General features: G+C 39.0%; 1 protein-coding gene and 1 pseudogene across 1 annotated transcript in view; both read left to right on the top strand.

Annotated features, from left to right (window-relative positions):
• LOC100978560 (zinc finger protein 780B) overlaps window positions 1–22,648 on the top strand; it is a 110,191-nt gene that overhangs the window by 17,860 nt on the left and 69,683 nt on the right. Inside the window, 1 exon segment of the mRNA XM_063600266.1 lies at window positions 16,135–16,215. Within this exon segment, the coding sequence (XP_063456336.1) occupies window positions 16,174–16,215 (42 nt within the window). The 5' untranslated portion in view covers window positions 16,135–16,173.
• LOC112437925 (small nucleolar RNA U3) lies at window positions 13,370–13,466 on the top strand (annotated as a pseudogene).

Below are 22,648 nucleotides of genomic sequence, written 5' to 3'. Positions count from 1 at the left end.
CTAGTAATGAATTCCTTCAGTTTTTATGCTTCTCCTTTATTAATTTCTCCTTTATTTTTGAAGGACAGTTTTGCTAGATACAGAATTCTTGGTTGAGTTTTTTTCTTTTAGAACTTTAAATGTGTCATACCATTGCCCTCTGGCCTCTGTGGTTTCTGATTAGAAATCAACTGTTCATCTTATTGAGCATCTATCATATGTGATGATTCACTTGTAAATCTACCTGTAAATTTCTTTGACTTTATATTGCTTGAAGTGTGTTGAGTTTACATGTAGTTAAGATAAAATTTGTTGAGCTTAGGTGTAGCTTCTTGTCTTTCATCAGATTTGGGAAGTTTCAGCCACTATTTCTTTAATTTTTTCCTGCTCCTTTCTTCTCCTTCCAGAATTCCTATGATGCATATGTTGGTACACTTGATGGTGTCCTACAGATCCCTGGGACTCTGTTCATTTTCTTCATTCTTTTTTTTTGTTCTGCTCCTTAGACTGAATAATTTTGATGGCCTTAAATTTAAGTTCACGGATCCTTTCTTCTTCTTGCTCAAGTCTGCTGTCGAATACCTCTAGTGAATTTTCCACTTATTGTACTTTTCAGCTCCAGAATTTCTGTTTGGTTCCTTTCTATATCTTTATAGGTATTCAGGGGTATTCTCACTTTATTCACACGTAATTTTCAGGTTTTCTTTAGTTCTTTATTCATGGTTTCCTTTACTCATTGAGCATGTTTAAAAGTTGACTTAATGTTTTTCACTAGTAATTGCAATGTCAGAGATTCCTCGAGTGTGGTCTCTATCAGATTTTTTTTTTTCCTGTGAATGGGCCATATTTTCCTATTTATTTGTATGCTTAGTAATTTTTTTGAGAGCTGGATACTATCAATATTATAATGTGGTAATTCTGAAAAAATGATTCTCTAACTCCTCAGAGACTGCTGATTTTTGCTCATTGAGGATTAGAGCATCCATTTGTGACTTTCTCAAAATTTTTTTTGCAGAGTGTTTATTCCTTTTGTGTGTGATGATTGAAAATTCTGTTTGACTATCTCTGTAGTTAGACCTATCAAAGATTTCCTTAAATGTCTGAGTCCAAAGAGTAGGGAGGAAAGTGTTCTGTCCCTTTAGAGCTTCTGCTGCTGCTGCTGGAGAAGCTACTGCAGTAGAGAGAGCCAAAACCAAGGCAAGAGTCTGTGCCAGTCCCTTGGAGCCAAGCAAAATGCACAGCCCCACATTCTTTGAGGAAATATATTTAGCCCTTGTCTACTATCTCCAATATGTGGGCCATCTGTTTGCTTAAATTTGATATTGTTTTTGTTGATTATTAGTCACATTTCTTGCATCTTAGAATGTCTCATAATTTTTAATTGTATTAAGCCTTATTGTTTTAGGTGACCTTTTTTCTGTATTAGACAGTTGTGCAGTTGATCACATTAATCTGAGCTGGTACTGAGTGTGGTCAGAGCTCATTTGCAAAGTTTGCAAGATTTAGTCTATCTCCATTTGCTCACATTTGCTCACATTCTTAAGGCATGGCTGTTGATGGCATTCATATAAAAGCCTTATGGTACTTTGCTTCTTTGTTATGTAAAAATTGGGAATTTTCATACTATTTTAAAGAGCTTTTCAGCTTAATTCTTTAGCTGTGCCTGCATGTAGCATAAGAATCTGGGTATTAGTATTTGAGGACTCTCAAATCTCCAATTTTTCACTATATCCCATTATCACTACGTCATGTGATTACCAAAATTCTTGGTGGTTTCTCTGAAATCTGGCAGCAGACCTTTTCCCACAATAACATCTGAGTTTTCACGCCTGTAATCCTAGCACTTTGGGAGGCTGAGGTGGGCAGATCACCTGAGGTCAGGAGTTTGAGACCAGCCTGGCCAACGTGGCAAAACCCCATCTCTACTAAAAATACAAAAATTAGCCAGGTGTGGTGGTGGGTGCCTGTAATCCCAGCTACTCGGGAGGCTGAGTCAGGAGAATCACTTGAACCTGGGAGGGGAAGACTGCAGTGAGCCGAGATCGCACCATTGCACTCCAGCCTGGGTGACAGGGCAAGATTCTGTCTCAAAAACAAAAACAAAAACAAAAACAGAAAATACACATGTATGTATATTTCCTTTTTTCCTTCTGGGATTCTAATTACATGTATAACAGCCCATCTGATAGTATTTAACAGGTAAAGGAAGCTCTGTTCCTTTAAAAAAAAATTCAATATTTTATTTATCTCTTTTGCTCTATTTAAAAAATTGAAATTGTGTATATTTAATATGTACAGCATGATTTTTTGATATACATACACATGGTAAACTGATTACTGCAGTAAGCTAATTAGTATGTCCATCTGTCTACATAGTTAGCATTTTTTTGGTGATGAGTACACTTAAGATGTACTCTCAGCAAATTTCAAGCATACAATACAGTATTATTAACAATAGTCCCCATGCTGTACATTAAATTTCTAGAACTTATCCATCCTACATAACTGAAACTTTGTACCCTTTGACCCAGATCCCTCTGCCTACTCCTGTTCCTTGTAACCATCATTCTACTTTCTGCATCTATGAATTTGACTTTTTTAGATTCCACATAGGAGTGAGATCATTCAGTGTTTGTCTTTTGGCATCTGGCTTATTTCCCTTAGTAGAATGTCCTCTAGGATCATCCATGTTGTCACAAATGGCAGGATTTCCTTATTTTTCTAAAAGGTGAACTATATTTATATATATATATATATAAAATATATATCTCTCATAATTTATCCATTTATCTGTTGAGGGACACTTAGATTGTTTCCATATCTTGGCTATTGTAAATAATGTTGCAATGAATGTGAAAGTGCAGATATCTCTTTGAGATACTGATTTCTTTTTCTTTGGATATATACTCCGAAGTGGGATTGCTAGATCTAAGGTAGCTCTATTTTTAATTTTTTGAAGAACTTCAGTACTGTTTTCCATAATGGCTAATTTACATTCCCACTAACAATGTACAAGGGTCCTTCTTCTCTACACCCTCAGCAATGCTTGTCATCTTTTGTCTTTATGATGATAGTCACCTTTTGCTCCATTTTGGATAGTTTCTGTTGCTATTTCTTCTAATTCACTGATCTTTTCTTCTCCATTGTGTAACCTATTGTTAATCCCATCCAGTGACTTAATTTTTTTTTTTTTTTTGAGATGGAGTCTCATTCTTTCACCCAGGCTGGAGTGCAGTGGCACCATCTCAGCTCACTGCAACCTCTGCTTCCTGGGTTCAAGCAATTCTCCCACCTCAGCCTCCCAGATAGCTGGAACTATAGACGCCCACCACACCTGGCTAATTTTTGTATTTTTAGTAGAGATGGGGTTTCACCATGTTGGCCAGGGCTGGTCTTGAACTCTTGACCTCATGATTTGCCCGCCTTGGCCTCCCAAAGTGTTGTGATTACAGGCATGAGCCACTGCGCCTGGCTAAGCCAGTCATATCTTGAACATTGTCCGTCTTTGAGCTCTGGGAATTGTTTAGTTCACCATTTTCTGGTTTTTAAATGCCCAATCCTATGGAATTTCACCCTATGAATGCACAATTTAGTGTCCTATGAAGACTCTAGGGGGTCTCCATGTAGATGTTTGCAGCTTTTTTTCCTACACATCTTTCTATTCTCTTTCATTGGCTTCTGGGCCATTAATATATAGTCTCAATTTATGTCATGCCAGTTCATCTCAATCTTTCTTTCTCTCTTTAGTGTAATATTTTTGTCAATCCTTTCTATTTCGGTATCCATAATTCCTTTCTTATTGTCATTCCATGACTCTGAACTGGAAAACCTATTAATTGAATCTGGTCTCCATTTCCCTTCTCCCATAGTTACACTATAGAAGTCTTGTGTAGCTGAATAAGCAACCAGGTAGATTGGCATCAGTCATAAATGTTTCATTGGCAATAATCCGAATCCCTGCTATGATTCTGCCCAACAGCCCTCTTCTGTTTCATCTTCCAACTCTTCCTGCCATTATCCACTGCTGTGCTTTCAAATATTCTCAATTACTCTCAGGTCTCTATGCTTCTCTATCTCTTTTCAAATATGCTTGTCTCCTGCTTCTTAGCGAAGTTGAAGCCATCTTCAGCCTCTCCTAGTTGAGAAATCCCTCTATTTCCTTACACAATTCAGATTAATCCTCACTTTACACTCATTCTTTTTTCCTAAATTTATGTTAATGAGTGATATATTCCTCTTTAAAATTAAGATTAATTCCTTTACTTATGCCATGGATTATACTCTTTTTAAACTAATGATAGGCCTCAATCTAACAAATGTAAATATGTTTACTTAAATTCAACACATTCTGATCTGCCAGATCTTACCCATAAGTATTTATTTATTTATTTATTTTAGAGACAGGATCTCTCTCTGTTGCTCATGTTGGAGTGTAGTAGTGTGATCATAGCTCACTGCAGCCTTGAACTCCTGGGCTCAAGTGATCCACCTCAGCCTCCAAGTAGCTAGGAACACAGGCATGTACCACTGTACTTGGCTAAGTTTTCAATTTTTAAAAATTTTATAGACCAGGCTAGTCTTGAACTCCTGGGTTCAAGCAATCCTCCTGCCTTAGCCTCCCAAAGTGCTGGGATTATAGACATAAGCCAACCTCACCCAGCCTTCTATGAGTATTTAAATTCTCCCTTAACCTCATCAATCCCTGGGTACCCCTTTATAACGATATTTACTGAGAGAGTGGTCCACACTCCCTCCCTCCATTTCCTCACCCCCACATACTCTTGGTCCATAGTAGGTTGGTTCCCACCACACTACCTCATCTCATTTATTTTACCTCTTATAATGGGTTCTAGGTCAACACTTGCTACCTTGTTTATATGTCCCACATGTTCTATCTTTGGAACGCCTCTCCTCTCTTTTTTTTTCTACTAAATCTTTAATAGGTAGAATTCATCAGGTTTTTAGGAACCCAAAAATTCTCTTCTAAGAAATATACCCCTTAGAGTTGTTTTTTAATATAGCCAGAATCATGTGTTTATTCTCCAATCCCTCACGTTTTAGGCCTCATAATTATTTGACCTCACCCCTATAGGGAGTTCAGAAAACTTTTTCTCCAGCTACCTCTGGCAGCATCTTGGGATGTTCTCTGTAAACACTCATAATTAATTTGGATAAGTTAATTATGCTGAGAAAAAAATGTGTAGAGATTTTTCTTGGAGACACTATCACTGATGCTAGAAATAACATAATAAGCACAGCTCTAGAGAGAGATGAGGTCAAGGCAATGAAAACTAAAGGCTTAGCTTTCTCTCTCAGGACAAATCTGGTAAACATTAGGTAAAACATCCTGGAATGGAGGTTACTTAGGTGAGTGGAGTTTTTATTTCAGACTTAAAAATCGTCTGGGAAAGAAAAGGGTGAATATTTAGACATGGGAATCTATGCAATGTCTGGACCATTAATGCTTTTTCATGAGACTATACCAGAGTCATAATAGAGCCCATTTTCACTGTGAAGAGATATTCTCTGGTCATTGCAGATTATTTACTTTTCTTACCCATTTTCCTGCAATGTCTCCTTAACTCTTTCCCTGTATAAGTTCTGTCTGAATTTCCACCTCTGTTCCTTGATTTGTTCTTTGATTTTTAGCCCATCCTTCTGCAGAATGTTTGTTCTTAACCTGAGATTCTTTAAGCATGGGGACAAGATTAATTCAAATTAAAATAGAGAAAATTGTAGGCCTGGTGCACAAGCTATCTTAAATAAATGTTAGTGTCTTTTGTTTCCACTGGACCTTGTCAAGGTGAGACTGCACTTGGGCAATTCATTATACTGAACATTTTTCTGTATGCACTGCGTGAAAATTTCAAGGCATTGTCCAGAATTTTATTAGAATTGGTGCAGCAGAAAATTACATGTATTAAGGATTCTGACCTTCAAATCCACATAATACTCTTTGGAATAAACACCAGACTCAACTACAGAAGAAGGCGTGTTTACTAGTGAATTTTCTCAGCTGGACCCTCCCTTGTAATAGCTACATGGATCTGAGAATTGGATTCTGAGATGTGATACTGACCCTATAATCACATACCTGATGTAGACCCTACCTTCTGCTCTGTGTTCCAGGGGAGCAATAAAAACCTTGAAAGAATATATGCAGTTCAGGGCAGTGGTTACCACAGAGGTCAGTGCTGGCAAAGGTTTAGTGAGTTAATGAAATCTCACTGAACCTCAGGGTACATGGATCTTGGGGAGGCATCTCCCCTCTTTTTGCTCAAGCCAAGAGTCCACATAGGATTAGCCATCAGGTTTGTGGCCAAATGCGCCTCTGCTATTTCTTTCTGTGTGTGAGAAAAGAGAGTTCCATCTCTTCCTAATTTTTTTCTTTTTGCCCTGAAATTTGTCTGTATGATTTGATTTGGCCATCCAATTGTATATTTCCCAAATCATTCATCTGTTTTTCTAGATCCTTAATATTGATCAATTATATTCTAATTTGCTGAATTTCCAACTTATAAATAACTTTTCTGGACAATGTTCTGAACCATTGATATGTGTGACTATTCTTTTTTTGTGCTACACACTTTAATTGCTGTATTAGGTTTTAGGAAATTAGGTAGGAAATTAATCCATTTCTTTTTTAAATAAATGGCTAAGTTTCTGTATGTTGAAAACTTTTCATTTAAAAAAGTGGGAAAATGACTTGGATTTTCTTGAGCAATGTAGTTAAAATTTGTTGCAAATTGTATAGCTCCTAAAATAGTCCCTTGCAATTTTGATTCATAATGAATTGAATCTACAAATTTATTTGAGGAAATTTCAAATCTTGAGAGCACATTATGTCTTTCCATCCAAGAACATGGAATTTCATTCTACTAATTCAAGATTTATTTTCCACTTTTTGATTGAGAATGCTCATATTTCTGGCATATTACTGATCTAGATTACTCCTAAGATTTTCAAAGTGTTTATACACAGTGTATTCTTTTATTTGTGTTATATTTGGGCAAATTACTATCTTATTACTTCTAAATATTTTAGTTGTTTCTTTGAATGTAACATAAAAATCATCTAACTTTCCCAAAGAGGGATAAACTTTACCTTCCATTTTATTGACCAGGTGAGAAAAATATTGAATAATTGTGGTGCCTGTGGTCACGTTAGTCTTTTTCCCCAATGAAATGAGATGAATTCTTTTTTGTTTGTTCGTTTTGTTTTTCAATTGTTTTATTTTTGTAGAGACAGGGTTTTGCTGTGTTGCCCAGGCTGGTCTCGAACTCCTGGACTCAAGCGATCTTCTTGCCTAAGCCTCCCAAAGTGCTGGAATTATAGGCGTGAGCCATTGCACCCGGCCAAGATGAGATTATATCTAATGTTCATTTTGATATTAATCATGTGTATTCCTGGACTATATCTTTGTTAATGTTTTATTATTAAGGTACTCTGCCTAATTCAGTTTGGGTCCTTGGTCCAAAATTTGTTTTGGATTATAGAAAGATCATGCTTGACAAAGAGTATTTGATAGAATCAAGTGCAACATAGGACACTGAACACTTGTCTCTCAAGAAGACCAAATTTTTACACAAACAAAACAAAGCAAAACCCCCAAATCAAGCAAGGATATGTAGTTTCGAATAATGCAATTAGCTTAATGCACTAGATATTTTTAACTATCAAGGAGAGATTCTGCTTCCCATGTTAATAAATCTATTAAGGTAAAGAACACATTGAAATAATTTTTGACACGGAAATAATGACTCTGTTCAGTAGTTCATTCATTTATTCATGTGATAAATATTGACTGACTGCTTAACAGTATGTTGTTCTAAACCTTAGTTATGGGCTGAAAACAGGGTAGACAAGATGTCTGCCTTCATGACCTTCATCTTTCCATTGGAGGAAATGGTCTTCCTTCAATAGAAATAAGATAATCCAGTAAGATAATTTCTGTTGTTATAGGTACCAAGAAAGATATACTAGGTGGTGAGGAGAAAAAACCTTCATGGATGGGATTTTTATGTGTGACAATAGCATAGGGGTCCCAGGAAGGAGATTTGAAAGAAATTAAGTACATTTCATTTCACTTGAAGAAATTCATGTGTTCCTTCCATTTTTCTCCAGGTTCCTGGATCTGAGCAAAAGCATCATCTCTCAGTCACTGAGGGAATGCTATCTATTGATGTAGCAATGGGTGTGATTATCTTTACACAGACTGGAATAGGGATTGTGGGGAATTTTCTTTACTCCTTTGTTATTATATCTGTTCTCTTTTTAGGAGACACAGATTGAGACCGTTAGAGCAAATAACCAACCATCTTGTGTTAGCCAATACATCAATCCTTCTTTGTGGAGGAATCCCTCAGAAGATGGCAGCTTTTGGGTTGCAATACTTCCTGGATGATGTCGGATGTAAACTTGTCTTTTATTGTCACAGAGTGGCCTGGGGAAATTCTCTCAACACCACCTGTCTTTTAGGTGGCTTCCAGGCCTTAAGTATCAACCCCACAAACTCCAGGTGGGCAGAACTCAAATTCAAACCCCCCAAACATATTAATTCTCCCTGTATTGTGAGCTGGGTGTTTCACTTGCTGGTAAATCTCATTGTTCCCATGAGAATGACTAGCCAATGGAGTAGCAGAAATATCCCTGTGAAATCAAACCTTGGATATTGTTCTCATCTATTAGTTGATACAATTACAAAATCAATGTGTTCAGTTATTTTCTCCTGTATTGATGTTTTTTGCTTGGGAATCATGGCATGGGGCCAGTGGCTCCAAGATATTTTTTCCCTCACAGGTACAAGTGGCAAGTCTGATACATTCATGGCACTAAACAGTGCTCACAAATATCCCCAGAGACCAGAGCCACAAAATCTATTCTGATACTTGTGAGCACTTTTGCCTTATTTTTTTCTTTCTCTTCTGCTTTTGAAATGTGTGCTTTTTCTTTTTGACAATCCACAGGTGTGGCTTATGAAAACCAGCGTTCTTCTAGTATCTGGTTTTCCAACCATCAGCCCCCTTTTGCTCTTAAAAAGTGACACCCATGTTTCCAGCCTCTGGTCCTCCTGCTGAGGAAGTTGTAGAGCCTACCCAGTTGCTGACAGCGTTTTATACTCTAGTCATTCATCCACTCATCTCATACTGTGAAGAAGTACCTTCCCTGTGTCACTCCTATTCAGTAGTAAACAGAAAGGTATCTACTTCCTTAAAGTCTGTGGGGGAATCCAGACATCAAAGAAACAATTACAGAACCAATGATAGTTGTAGTTGCATAGGTTGCTGCAATGAGGAGCTCAGGGTAGTTTGTTTCAGGACCATGGAAAGCTCCCCTTTGTTAAATAAACTTTACCATTTAGCCAATGGTTTAGCCATTGGTTTGGGCTGAGCCCCTGCATGAGGCTCAACAGACCAAACAAAAATGGAGTTACTCCTGCTGAAGTTCCATGCCACCAAGCTGAAACTAGGTTATTTATCTGACCTTCCAATAATTCGAGAGAGAGAGAGAGAGAGATGATAGCCAAATCTCCAAGCAGGCCAGTTTTATTTTATTTTATTTTATTTTTAAGTCAGAGTCTCACTCTGTTGCCCAGGCTGGAGGGCAATGGTGTGATCTTGGCTCACTGCAACCTCTCTATCCCAGGTTCAAGCGATTCTCATGCTTCAGCCTCCCGAATAGCTGGGATTACAGACATGCGCCACCACCCACGACTAATTTTTGTATTTTTGGTAGAGACGGGATTTCACCATATTGTCCAGGCTGGTCTCAAACTCTTGTCCTCAGGTGATCTGCCCACCTCAGCCTCCCAAAGTGCTGGGATTACAGGCACGAGCCACTGCACCCGGCCTGACCAGTTTTAGCTGGCATGATATTGAAACCCCCTCTGCTTTAACCTTTACAGGGGAAGTAACTTTGAAATGGCCAAGGCACTTTCTGTTCTCTGTGTCTGTTTTCCTAAGCCCTTTTCTGTCTGTAAAACCACCCTGCTCTGCTCAGCAACTCTACTCATTCTATTTTGTAGAATAAAGTGCTGCTTGATTCTAGAATCACAAATAAAATAAATTAAGGTCTTTAAAGTAAATGTGTTGTAATTTCGTTTTTTGACATCTTTGTATCTGCAGGTTGGGCTGCTCCCTAAATATTTTAGAGGTTAACCAGCCATAGCAGGCACTTTAGGCAAATGGAAACCATTGTTTGAACAACATTTGCAGAAAGGAACAAAGGACATGCAAAGAATGAAAGGAAATTCTGTGTGCTATGCCTTGTGTTCCAACAAGAAGAGAATTGAGCAGGAGCTGAGGTTACTGAGTTAGGATGCCGTGAACATCTGCCATGTTTTATCGATTAGGTTAGGAATTTGTACCCAACAGTAATTTTGGGTAATTTAAGGACTTTATCAAAGAGACAGGAGACATTTAAAAAATTGTCTAGTTTACCTAACAATTATGAGCATAGTTTATTGAATTGAGTAAGCGTAAACATGGGAAAAAGCATCTGTGTCAGAGCCATCATCCCCTCTCACTTAGTTTACTTCAAACATCTTCAAAACAACTGTTGATGTTTTGATCTTTTGAAGATGTTTGAAGTAAACTAGGTGAGAGGGGATGATGGCTCTGATACAGATGATGAGAATCAGCATGAAGGAGAGCGTTGGACTTGCACAATAATTCCTTGGGAAAGAAGTATGCACTAAACATAGCAAGTGTTTCGTAAAGGTCTTTTTTTCTTTTGTACTTTAAAAAAATTTTTTAGAGATAGGGTCTCACGCTGTCACACAGGCTGGAATGTAGTTGTGTGATCATGGCTCACTGTGGCCTTGAACTCCTGGGCTCAAGCGATCCTCCCACTTGGCCTCCTGTGTAGCTGGGATTACAGTGGCGTACCACCACACCTGGCTAATTTTTATATTTATTTTTAGAGATGGGGTCTAGCTATGTTGCCCAGGCTGGTCTCCAACTCTTGGCCTCAAACAGTCCTCCTGCCTCAGCCTCCCAAAGTGTTGGGATTACAGGCATCAGCCACTTTGCCCTCATAAAGGGTTGTTTGAGAAAGGTTAGTATGGTTAATGACTCACGAGTCTCTCACATGAGCAACTGGATTGGTCATGGTGGTGTTTATTGATACTGACAAACTGAAGAGGCTGTGGTTTGGCTGTAAAGGTAAGAGCACACTCTATTTAGCACATGTAGTTTGCTCTGTCTTTAAGGCACCTGCATCATACATGTGGCTAGTCATGTATCATATACACATATGTATGGGTAAAGCTCAGATGGAAGGTTTGCTTTGAGAAGGCTGTCAACAACATATATTAGTAAGAGAACTGTGAAAGTTGTCAGAATCAAAATGGAGTCACTAATGTTAAGAAAACTGACATATCATGGGCCAGGAATAGTGGCTCACACTTGTAATTCCAGCACTTTGGGAGGCCGAGGTGGGAGGATTGCTTGAGACCAGGAGTTCAAGATCAGCCTGGGCAACATAGTGAGACCCCCCATCTCTACAAAACATTAAAAAAAATAGCTGGGTGTGGTGGCAGGTGCCTGCGGTTTCAGCTACTTGGGAGGCTGAGGCAGGAGGATTGCTTGAGCCCAGGAGTTTGAGGCCGCAGTGAGCCATGATCACACCACTGTACTCCAACCTGGGTGGCAGAGTGAGATCCTGTCCCAAAAGAAGAAAAATGAAAAAGAAAACTCTGGCAAATCAAGCGTGGGGAGAACATGAAGAGAAGGTTTTCATGCTTGTATGCCTGATCACAAAAACTGTCACAAAAGACTACAAAAACCACAACTTTGCACAAAGTCCACCATAACCTTATACAAATAATACTTCTGCAAGGACATCTGCTCAACAATTCCCTGTCCAGTCTCAGACTTGTTATTGATCTTTATAGCCAAGGATAATTATTTCAAAACAATTATGTAATCCTCCTCATTTTTTCATTTAAAAACCCTTGTCTTCCTTTATCTCCCTGAATTTGCACATATTTCACTATGGTATACAGATTCCCATTGCAATGCTCTATTGCTAAACAAATATCTTTTCTTTTAGAGAGACTCTTTCTGTTTGTTAAATAGGTTGACATATATGGTGTTTGAAACAGGACCTGAAAAAGTTCACTAGCAAAAGAAATGGTGACCAGGCATAGTGGCTCACACCTGTAATCCCAGCACTCTGGGAGGCTGAGGTGGGCAGATTACCTGAGGTTGGGAGGTCCAGACCAGCCTGGCCAACATGGTGAAACCCCGTCTATACTAAAAATACAAAAATTAGCTGGGTGTGGTGGCAAGCACCTGTAATCCCAGCTACTCAAGAGGTGGAGGCCAGAGAATCGCTTGAACCCCGGGACGTGGACATTGCAGTGAGGTGAGATCACGTAGCTGCACTCCAGCCTGGGCGACAGAATGAGACTCAGTCTCAATAAAAAGAAACAACAACAACAAAAACAAAAAGAAGGAAATGTTGATACTTGGAACCAGTGTGCAGTACTTACTGAGTCACTTCCCTGGCTCACCTTTTCTGCCCTGGTGATGGGCAAATTACAAGTGATCCTCCCTCCTTCTGTTGGAGGCTTTTTGACTTTATTTGGGATCTTGTTTGGATAAGGTCATTTTTATGAAAGACCATACATCCCTCCTGAAATAAGACTTTTTGTCTTTTCTGGTAAGTCCTTCCGGGTATAGAGACAAGTATCTTTCTGCATTGAATGCTCTAGGTTTCTAAAGTATTTACATCCTGTCTGCGAGGCACATCTTCTCTGGTCTGTGCACCTTCTCTGGTTTAATATTTTGTTTGATCTGCACACCTGGGTTAAAATATTTGGAACATTCTTATCTTGGTTTCCTTCTATTTGGTTTGACTCTTTTTCCTTGCTTGTTTCTGAAAATCTTACGGGAGCAAAAGTAAATATTCTAAATGATGGATGCACGAGGGCTACTTTACAGCTACCAGGGCAGACACCACCATCTAAAACGCTGGTCTAAACTCCTGAATTTGTCCGGGTGCGGTGGCTCAGGCCTATCATTCCAGCACTAGGAAGCCGAGGTGGGTGGATCACCTGAGGTCAGGAGTTCGGACTAGCCTGGGCAACATGGTGAAACCCCGTCTCTACTAAAAACACAAAAATTAGCTGGGCATGGTGGCGCAAGCCTGTAATCCCAACCACTCGGGAGGCTGAGGCTGGAGAATCACTTGAATCCAGGAGGCAGAGGTTGCAGTGAGCCAACATGGCGCCGTTGCACTCCAGCCTGGGCAACAGAGCAAGACTACATATCAAAAAAATAATAAAATAAAAAAATAATAATTTTTTAAAAACTTCTGAATTCCCTTACAGGACTTAGAAGATTTTCTTTGCTCCCAGGAGATGAATAAGAAACAAAATGGCATTCTCAAGACTATACTTTCAGGGATCATTTCTATAGTTTGTTACTAGAGAAGTTTCTCTGAACGTGTCGAGCACCGAGGCATGGGCAAGGACTTCGTGTCCAACACACCAAAAGCAATGGCAACAAAAGCCAAAATTGACAAATGGGATCTAATTAAACTAAAGAGCTTCTGCACAGCAAAAGAAACTAACATCAGAGTGAACAGGCAACCTACAAAATGGGAGAAAATTTTCGCAACCTACTCATCTGACAAAGGGCTAATATCCAGAATCTACAATGAACTCAAACAAATTTACAAGAAACAAACAAACAATCCCATCAAAAAGTGGGTGAAGGACATGAACAGACACTTCTCAAAAGAAGACATTTATGCAGCCAAAAAACACATGAAAAAATGCTCATCATCACTGGCCATCAGAGAAATGCAAATCAAAACCACAATGAGATACCATCTCACACCAGTTAGAATGGCAATCATTAAAAAGTCAGGAAACAACACGTGCTGGAGAGGATGTGGAGAAATAGGAACACTTTTACACTGTTGGTGGGACTGTAAACTAGTTCAACCATTGTGGAAGTCAGTGTGGCGATTCCTCAGGGATCTAGAACTAGCAATACCATTGACCCAGCCATCCCATTACTGGGTATATACCCAAAGGACTATAAATCATGCTGCTATAAAGACACATGCACACGTATGTTTATTGCGGCATTATTCACAATAGCAAAGACTTGGAACCAACCCAAATGTCCAACAATGATAGACTGGATTAAGAAAATGTGGCACATATACACCATGGAATACTATGCAGCCATAAAAAATGATGAGTTCGTGTCCTCTGTAGGGACATGGATGAAATTGGAAATCATCATTCTCAGTAAACTATCGCAAGAACAAAAAACCAAACACCGCATATTCTCACTCATAGGTGGGAATTGAACAATGAGATCACATGGACACAGGAAGGGGAATATCACACTCTGGGGACTGTGGTGGGGTGGGGGGAGGGGGGAGGGATAGCATTGGGAGATATACCTAATGCTAGATGACGAGTTAGTGGGTGCAGCGCACCAGCATGGCACATGTATACATAAGTAACTAACCTGCATAATGTGCACATGTACCCTAAAACTTAAAGTATAATAAAAAAAAAATGGCATTCTCAAACATGAATAAGGCATGCCAGATTTTCTGGGACCCACTATAGTTGGCACATATTATGGCCTGTTCTTGTGTACATTTTTACATTGATGGGCAAATTACAGCAAGGAAAATTCAGAGCTTAGATGGTCATTATTAAAAAAAAATCTGCAACTATAGAGTTAACATGTAGAGTCTTCTAAGCTCTCTATCTCTCTAATTTTTTCTCTGCCTACTTGGAATCTGCTGACCTTTCTGCTGGTGTTGAGATAAAACTCACTGCTTATGGCATTCCAATCAAGATTTTTAAAAGAAGAAGTTTTAAAGGGCTTTCGAATTAATAGCTTTAAAATTACAACTCTGTGGTAACCAACAACCGAGACACCTTTTAGAAATACAAATTTAGGCTGGGTGTGATGGCTCATGCCTGTAATCTTAGCACTTTGGGAGGCCAAGGTGGGCAGATTGCTTGAGGCCAGGAGTTTGAGACCAGCCTGGCCAACATGGCAAAACCTGTCTCTACCAAAAATACAAAAATTAGCCAGTTTTGTGGCCCATGCCTGTAATCCCAGGTACTTGGGAGGCTGAGGCGCGAGATTCACTTGAACTCGGGAGGCAGAGATTGCAGTCAGCAGAGATTGCATCACTGCACTCGAGCCTGGGTGACAGAGTGAGACTCTGTATCAAAAATAAATAAATAAATTTGGAGTTGTCTGACTAACAATTGTGTATGATGATAAAACACTTATTTGAAAAATTAGTAATCTAAAAGAAAAAGGAATAGATAAATGTTTTTAAAGCTTAGGCTCTCAGATCAAACAAGATAGAAAGGAACCAATAAGTAGGAGAGAGAAATGTGAGAAAAGGTAGGAATATGAAGATGTATTTTTCGTAAGGGAGGTTAAAAAATAAAAGAATAATTTTGTATGAGAAAGAATCTTTTCATGGTAAATTTTTGTCCTAAAGTAAAATGACTGGTTATTTAAGAAAAAGGAAGTATAGGACAAAGTAGAAAGTCCAAGCATGTTGTCAATAGTCTAAATAAATTGTGATAAAGTTCATGAAAAGAAAATTTATTTGGCTGGGCATGGTGGCTCACACCTATAATCCCAGCACTTTGGGAGGCCAAGGCAGGTGGATCACCTGAGGTCAGGAGTTCGAGATCAGCCTGGCCAACATGACGAAACCCTGTCTCTACTAAAAAAATACAAAAATTAGCTGGTTGTGGTGGTGAATGCCTGTAATTCCAGCTACTCGGGGGCCTGATTCAGGAGAATCACTGGAACCCAGGAGACAGAGGTTTCAGTGAGCCAAGAGCACACCACTGCACTCCAGCCTGGGCAACAGAGTGAGACTGTGTCTCGATAGAAAAAAAAAAAAAGAATTTTGTGTGGGATCAACTTGGCTGTAATTTAGTCTTTCTAAAGACTGAAGTTTGATATTGATACACTTTGGTTCTGTGTCCCCACCCAAATCTCATCTTGAATTGTTATCCCCATGTGTTGTGGAGGGACCTGGTTCATGGGGGTGGGTTTACCCCACGCTGTTCTCATGATAGTGAGTGAGTTCTCACACAATCTGATGGTTTAAAAGTGTGGCACTTTCTCTCTTTCTCTCTCTCTCCTGCAGCCATGTAAGACGTGCCTTGCTTCCCCTTCACCTTCTGCCATGATTGTAAGTTTCCTGACACCTCCCTGGCTATGCAGAACTGTAAGTCAATTGAACCTTTTTTTAAAAAAAAATAAATTACCCAGTCTCAAGTAGTTCTTTATAGCAGTGTGGAAATGGACTAATACAGATATTAAAAATGCTGGCTGGGCATGGTGGCTCATGCCTGTAATCCCAGCACTTTGGGAGGATCACTTGAGGTCAGGAGTTCGAGACCAGCCTAGCCAACATTGCGAAACCCTCCCTCTAGTAAAAATACAAAAATTCACTGGGCATGGTAGTGGGTGCCTGTAGTCCCAGCTACTCAAGAGGCTGAGGCGGGAAAATTGCTTGAACCCAGGAGGTGGAGGTTGCAGTGAGCTGAGATGGCACCACTGCACTCTAGCTTGGATGACAGAGCAAGACTCTGTCTAAACAAAAAAAACAAAAAAAAAAAAAGAAAGAAAGAAAAAAAGAAAAAAAAGCACTAATGCAAAACTAAAAAAATTTAGTCCTCTATGTTAGAATAAGGTTTTCTTAAAGTATTGATTTGCTCTATATAAAATTACAAGAGGTTCTGGTTTTTAATTCTGAAATCTGTTTAACAACCATCTTTCTATATTATTTCTATTTCTTCCTGAGATATAATTAACCTCCCTAGTTTGAGGTTCGAAATGCTATCTTTTTCATTCAGAATGTGATTTTATTCTCAAGGTAAATTGTTTTCTTTTTGGAACTTCTCAGATTTATTTATGAGAAGTTCATCCTTCGCTGTATCTCACTGCATGTGATGTGATGGTCATACATCATTGCCTTCTGTTCTTTCTCCCCTTGAAATGGTATATCATTTTTGCTTGGCTGAGGTGATAACTTTCTCATTCAACCTTTTTTTTAAAATTGCTGTAACTTCCCCCACCCCCCACCCCCCGGTTTTAATCCTACTGTTATGGCCCAATGCTGAAATGTTTATCTTGCAGGTCAAGAAAAGCAGTGCTTTCTTCCAGTATAACTTGATTCTGTACTCTTGGCTTTTCTTGATGTGTCTGAATTGCTTCGTGTAACCAGGAAACTTCCCATGCTGTTACTAAGAGCTATGTTTTCCCCCCTGCTCAAGGTACTAGTTTTCTTATTTACATTCCTCTATAATATAGTGTTTACTCACAGCCTTGGACAAACTCTTCCTGTGTCTGATAAAATTCAAGTACCCTTTTCATTAGATTTGACTTCCAGCTTACCTAAACTTGCTTCCCATAAGGAAAAACAATTAGAATACAAGAAGTTTTTAATTTAGCTTTTTGTAATTGGTCTTAAACAAAACCCCAAAGATTTTACATTTTATCAAGATAATTCCTACATTGTCTTTATTAGGTTTTTGATTACTTAGAAAAAGTGAGCTTTGAAAGGGTTAAAGTTTTCATATCCATGAAATTTTCTGTATTGTTTTTGAAGCCTTTTGATTATCACTCTGGTTAAATGAATAACCATGATTTTACAGTGATGTGTGATTCTGTTTTGATAAATTGGGAGCCTTCATGGCTAGTCTACGTTTTTGTTATTTACAGTAATTGTTTTGAATTCTTCTCTAAAAACATTTATAATCAGCCATGGTTCAAAATTGCTTTTCAAGAAAGCAACTCTAACACGTACCCTTGAACAGACTTTTTTTTTTTTTTGGTGACAGGGTCTCCCTCTGTCACCCAATTTGAGTGCAGTGACATGATAATAGCTTACTGAAGCTATGAACTCCTGTGATCAAGTAATCTACCCATCTCAGACTCCCGAGTAGCTGGGACTATAGGTGTCCACAGCTGTGGTTGGCTGGTTTTATTTTTTTTATTTTTTTGTAGAGAGGGGGTCTCACTATGTTGTCTAGGCTAGACTTGAACTCCTGGCCTCAAGTTATCCTCCTGCTGTGGCTTCCCAAAGTACTGGGATTACAGGTGTGAGCCACTGCACCAGGCTTGAACACAGATTTCTGACAGCTTTAAGATCAATGGATTAAATAAAAATTTCAAGAACTCTAATAAAGAAACTGATGGACTGATAAAACTATTAATTGGGATCAAGAACAACAAAAAATTAATTACATAAAATTAAGTAACTGATAAAGATAATGTTTTATAACTTTTATTTAAAACATCCTTTACTTAAATGTTTTGTTTTCCAGATTTAAGGACATTTTATTTCATAAGGTATAGTTTACAACAATTTGTAAATAAGTATATTGTACTTTTGTCAACAAACATGGAAGCATTTGCTTTTTCTCTCTACTTGATTTCTCCAAAATTCAGAAACCACTTGTGAGTATTCTTGTTTTCATTTACACAAGTTTAATAAAGACCTGCTTTCTTTATAACCAGATTGCAATTTGAAACATTGGCTCTATTACCAAGGTTTTTGACTGAAATGCCACATTTAATAATGTACACTAGATGCCTAGCTTCAGGAGTTCCCAGTCTTACAATGAGTGATTAAAAATGGTCACTTCCTGGCAGGCCCAACAACCTTAAGATTCTTAGTAAAATCTAACATCTGCCTAGGTTTGGCTTCCTAATCTCAAAAGGTTTTTAAATCTGAGATGTTTTTTCTGCTTCCACTTCCTGGGTTCAAGTGATTCTCCTGCCTCAGCCTCCCAAGTAGCTGAGATTACAGGTGTGTGCCACCATGCCCAGCTAATTTTTTGTATTTTTGTAGAGACAGGGTTTCACCATGTTGGCCAGGCTGGTCTGGAATTCCTGACCTCCAGTGATCCACTCACCTTGGTCTCCCAAAGTGCTGAGATTACAGGCATCAGCCACCATGCCCTGCCAAATCTGAGATTTTTATATTATCAATGTAGAGGGAAAAACTTTGTTTCAAAGAAAAACTATAATACACCCATTATTAGATTAGATTGTAGCCCTGTGCATTAGTTTCAAGTTTTTGTCATCTACCTATAGACTAGACCCATTCATGAATTCTCCTAATTTTTTTCAATATTTGGCTACAACTCTCCAACTGAAAACAAAATCTGCTCCATTCCTAAAGCCCTATAAGCTGAAACTAGATGAATTTTCAGGAACAAGCCTCATGCCAGATGTATGGACCATACAAAAAGTTCTCCAAACCACCCAATGTCATGCCCAGACATTCAAACTACCAGTCAGGAGGAGAAGTTGATGTTGTTATGTTGTAAACAGCTTTCCCCAAGGCTCCCCTTAATGTTACCGTTTTCACTTATCAGGATAATGGTGTAATTAGTCCACACTCACACTGCTATAAAGACATACCTGAGACTGGGTAATTTATAAAGAAGAGGTTTAATCAGCTCATTGTTCTGTGGGCTGTACAGGCTTCTGTTTCTGGGGAGGCCTCAGGAAACTTACAATCATGGTGGAAGGTGAAGGGGAAGCAGGCACATCTTCACATGGCTGGAGAGAGAGAGAGAGAGAGAGGGCGTAGGTGGGGAGGTGCTACACATTTTTCACGAGAACAGCAAGGGGGACAGGGGGAAGTCCGCCACCTCCCACCAGGCCCTTCCTCCAACACTGGGAATTACAATTTGACATGAGATTTGGGTGGGGACACAGAGCCAAACCATATTATGGTGTAAATGAAATTTTACGTTCAACAGCTTCTGCTGGTAACTTAAGAAATCTTAACCTAAGAAATCCTTTAGCATCTATTGGTTAAATAAGAAAAGGTCTGTACTATTGCTAATACTGTTACATGCTGTACCTGGATAGATTCCTCTGGGAAAGTAGAGACGCATATACACAAAATAAGAAAACAGGCCACATGGTTACAATAGGTCTCATCTAATTTTCTGTGGTCACTTGTTATATTCAATTAGTTGTCTTTAAGCCTAGGTTCATGTCTCAAGACCATTATGCAAACTGGGATTGTCATACTGCAGTTAGTTTTACTTTGTTTTTGTCCCTTTTAAAAACTTTGTATTTGTTACTTGTTAATTTTGCAGAATACAACTCCTAATAAAATAATGCTAGCCAAGCACTTTCAGATGATTACCAAAAAACTACAGAACAGACAAAATAGAATTTAGTAATGGATTCCACGTAGACTTGGCATAACAGCCACTCCTTTGAAATCCCCCTTGTTGTTTAAATGTGGCTCAAAGGGTTTTCACACTGATTCCTAGTCACCAATCACTTCCCTCAATGTGGGTCAAGACCAGCAACTGCAACAGGTTCATGTCAGCATTAAGGGACATAAAAATTTAACTACAGGATGATTGATCAGTGATGTTTTTGGAGAAAGATCTTGAATGAAAGAGGGAAATGTGAAAGTTTCCAGAATCAAAATGGAATCACTAATGTTAAACAAATCCTGACAAATAGAGTTGGATGAAGAGGGCTATGAAGAGGGGATTCTCAGCTTGTATGCCTGATAACAGAAAAGACTTTGCAAAACTCACAATCGAGCTGGGCAAGATGTCGTGCATCTACAGTCCCAGGTATTTGGGAGGTGAGGCATGAGGATCACTTGAGTTGTGTCTAAACAAAACAAAACAAAACAAAACCACAACCTTGCACAAAGGCCATTGTAATCTTACACAAAAAAATACTTCTGCAAGGACATCTGCCCAACAACTGCCTGTCCGACCTCAGACTGACATCACACTTGTTATTTTCCATGAGGTTGAGGCTGCAGTGAGCCATGATAGTGCCACTGCACTCCAGCCTGAGTGACAGTGTAACATCTTTTTTCAAAAGATAAAAAAAAAAAAAGATTTATGAAAGTTCCAGGCTATTATTTACCTAACCTTATGTCTTTTTTCCCATACATTTTATTTCAGTGCAACATTCACAAAGGAAAGAGTTCAAATCATAAGTGTACAGACCTTCACATTTTCATAATTTGAATACTCTCCTGAAAACAAAATCCAGGTTAAGAAACAGAGTAATACCAACATCCCAGGGTCTACTTTCATGCCATAATAAAGTCACTAATCCCAAAGGTTACCACTATCCAAATCTCTAAAACTGTAGATTAGTTTCATTGTGTTTGAGCTTTGTATAAATGGAATCACACAGTACATATACTCATTGTGCCTGACTTCTATGGCTCAACATTATGTCCTGAAACTCATACATACTATTGCATGTAGTTGAAATTTTTAGTTTCTTTCTTTTTATTTATTTATTTATTTATTTATTTATTTATTTATTTATTTTGAGACAGAGCTTTGCTCTTTTGCCCAGCGTGGAGTGCAGTAGTGCAATCTTGGCTCACTTCAACCTCTGCCTCCCAGGTTCAAGTGATTCTCCTGTCTCAGACTCCCGAGTAACTGGGACTACAGGCATTCGCCATCACGCCCAGCTAATTTTGGTACTTTTAGTAGAGATGGGGTTTCGCTATGTTGGCCAGGCTGATCTCGAATTCCTAACCTTAGATGATCTGCCCGCCTCAGCCTTCCAAAGTGCTGGGATTACATGCATGAGCCACCATGCCCAGCCAGTTTTTATTTTCATATCACTGTATTTTTCCACTGTCATAACAGCACTGTTTTTGTGTATGTCTTTGGGACACTTAGGCACAACTTTTTTGGGAATACAGTTTTGTCTTTACTTCAGTTTTGTAATCTCTACTCTTTCCCATTGGTCTATTTGTCTAACTCTGTGCCATTGCTACATTATCTTAATTATAAAGGCTTTTAAGTAAGCCCTCCAGCTCTGTTCTTTTCTTCAGTTTCTCTTCAATGAACTTTTCTTCATCTCTGATCTTTCCATTTCCATTTTGGAATCAGCCTATACATTTTCACAAACAATCCTGCTGGAATTTTCACTGGGGTTGCATTTAATGTATATATCTATTTGGAAGGATTGATATTTTTTAAAAATTGAGTATTTCAATCTTTTTTTTTTTTTTTTTGCCCAGGCTGGAGTGCAGTGGCACAATCTCAGCTCACTGCAACCTCCACCTCTTGGGTTCAAGCGATTCCTCAGCCTCCTGAGTAGCTGGGATTACAAGTGGCTGCCACCATGCCCATCTAACTTTTGTATTTTTAGTAGAGACATGGTTTCATCATGTTGGCCAGGTTGGTCTTGAACTCTTGACCTCAGGTGATCCACCCACCTTGGCCTCCCAAAGCGCTGGGATTACAGGTGTGAGCCACAGCATCCAGCCAAATTGAGTATTTCAATCTATAAACAGTGTATCCCTTGCTGATTTAGGTCTTATTTAATTTTTTTCCAGGAACAATTTGTGTTTTGTTTTTGTTTTGAGACAAGGTCTTGCTGTGCTGCCCAGGCTAGAGTGCAGTGGCACGGCTCACTGCAATCTCGATTTCCCAGGCTACAGGTGTGTGCCATCATGCCTGGCTAATTTTTATAAAATTTTTGGGGTTTGACCATGTTGCTGAGGCTGGTCTAGAATCCTGGGCCCAAGTGATCCTCCCACCTCAGGCTCCCAAAGTCTTTTTTTTGAGACAGGGTCGCACTCTGTCACCTAGGCTGGAGTACAGTGGCGTGATGATGGTTCACTGCAGCCTGACCTC

The sequence above is a fragment of the Pan paniscus genome, chromosome 20 (assembly GCF_029289425.2).
Source record: "Pan paniscus chromosome 20, NHGRI_mPanPan1-v2.0_pri, whole genome shotgun sequence".
Lineage (NCBI taxonomy): Eukaryota > Metazoa > Chordata > Mammalia > Primates > Hominidae > Pan > Pan paniscus.
This window is presented reverse-complemented; position numbering and strand designations above follow the sequence as displayed.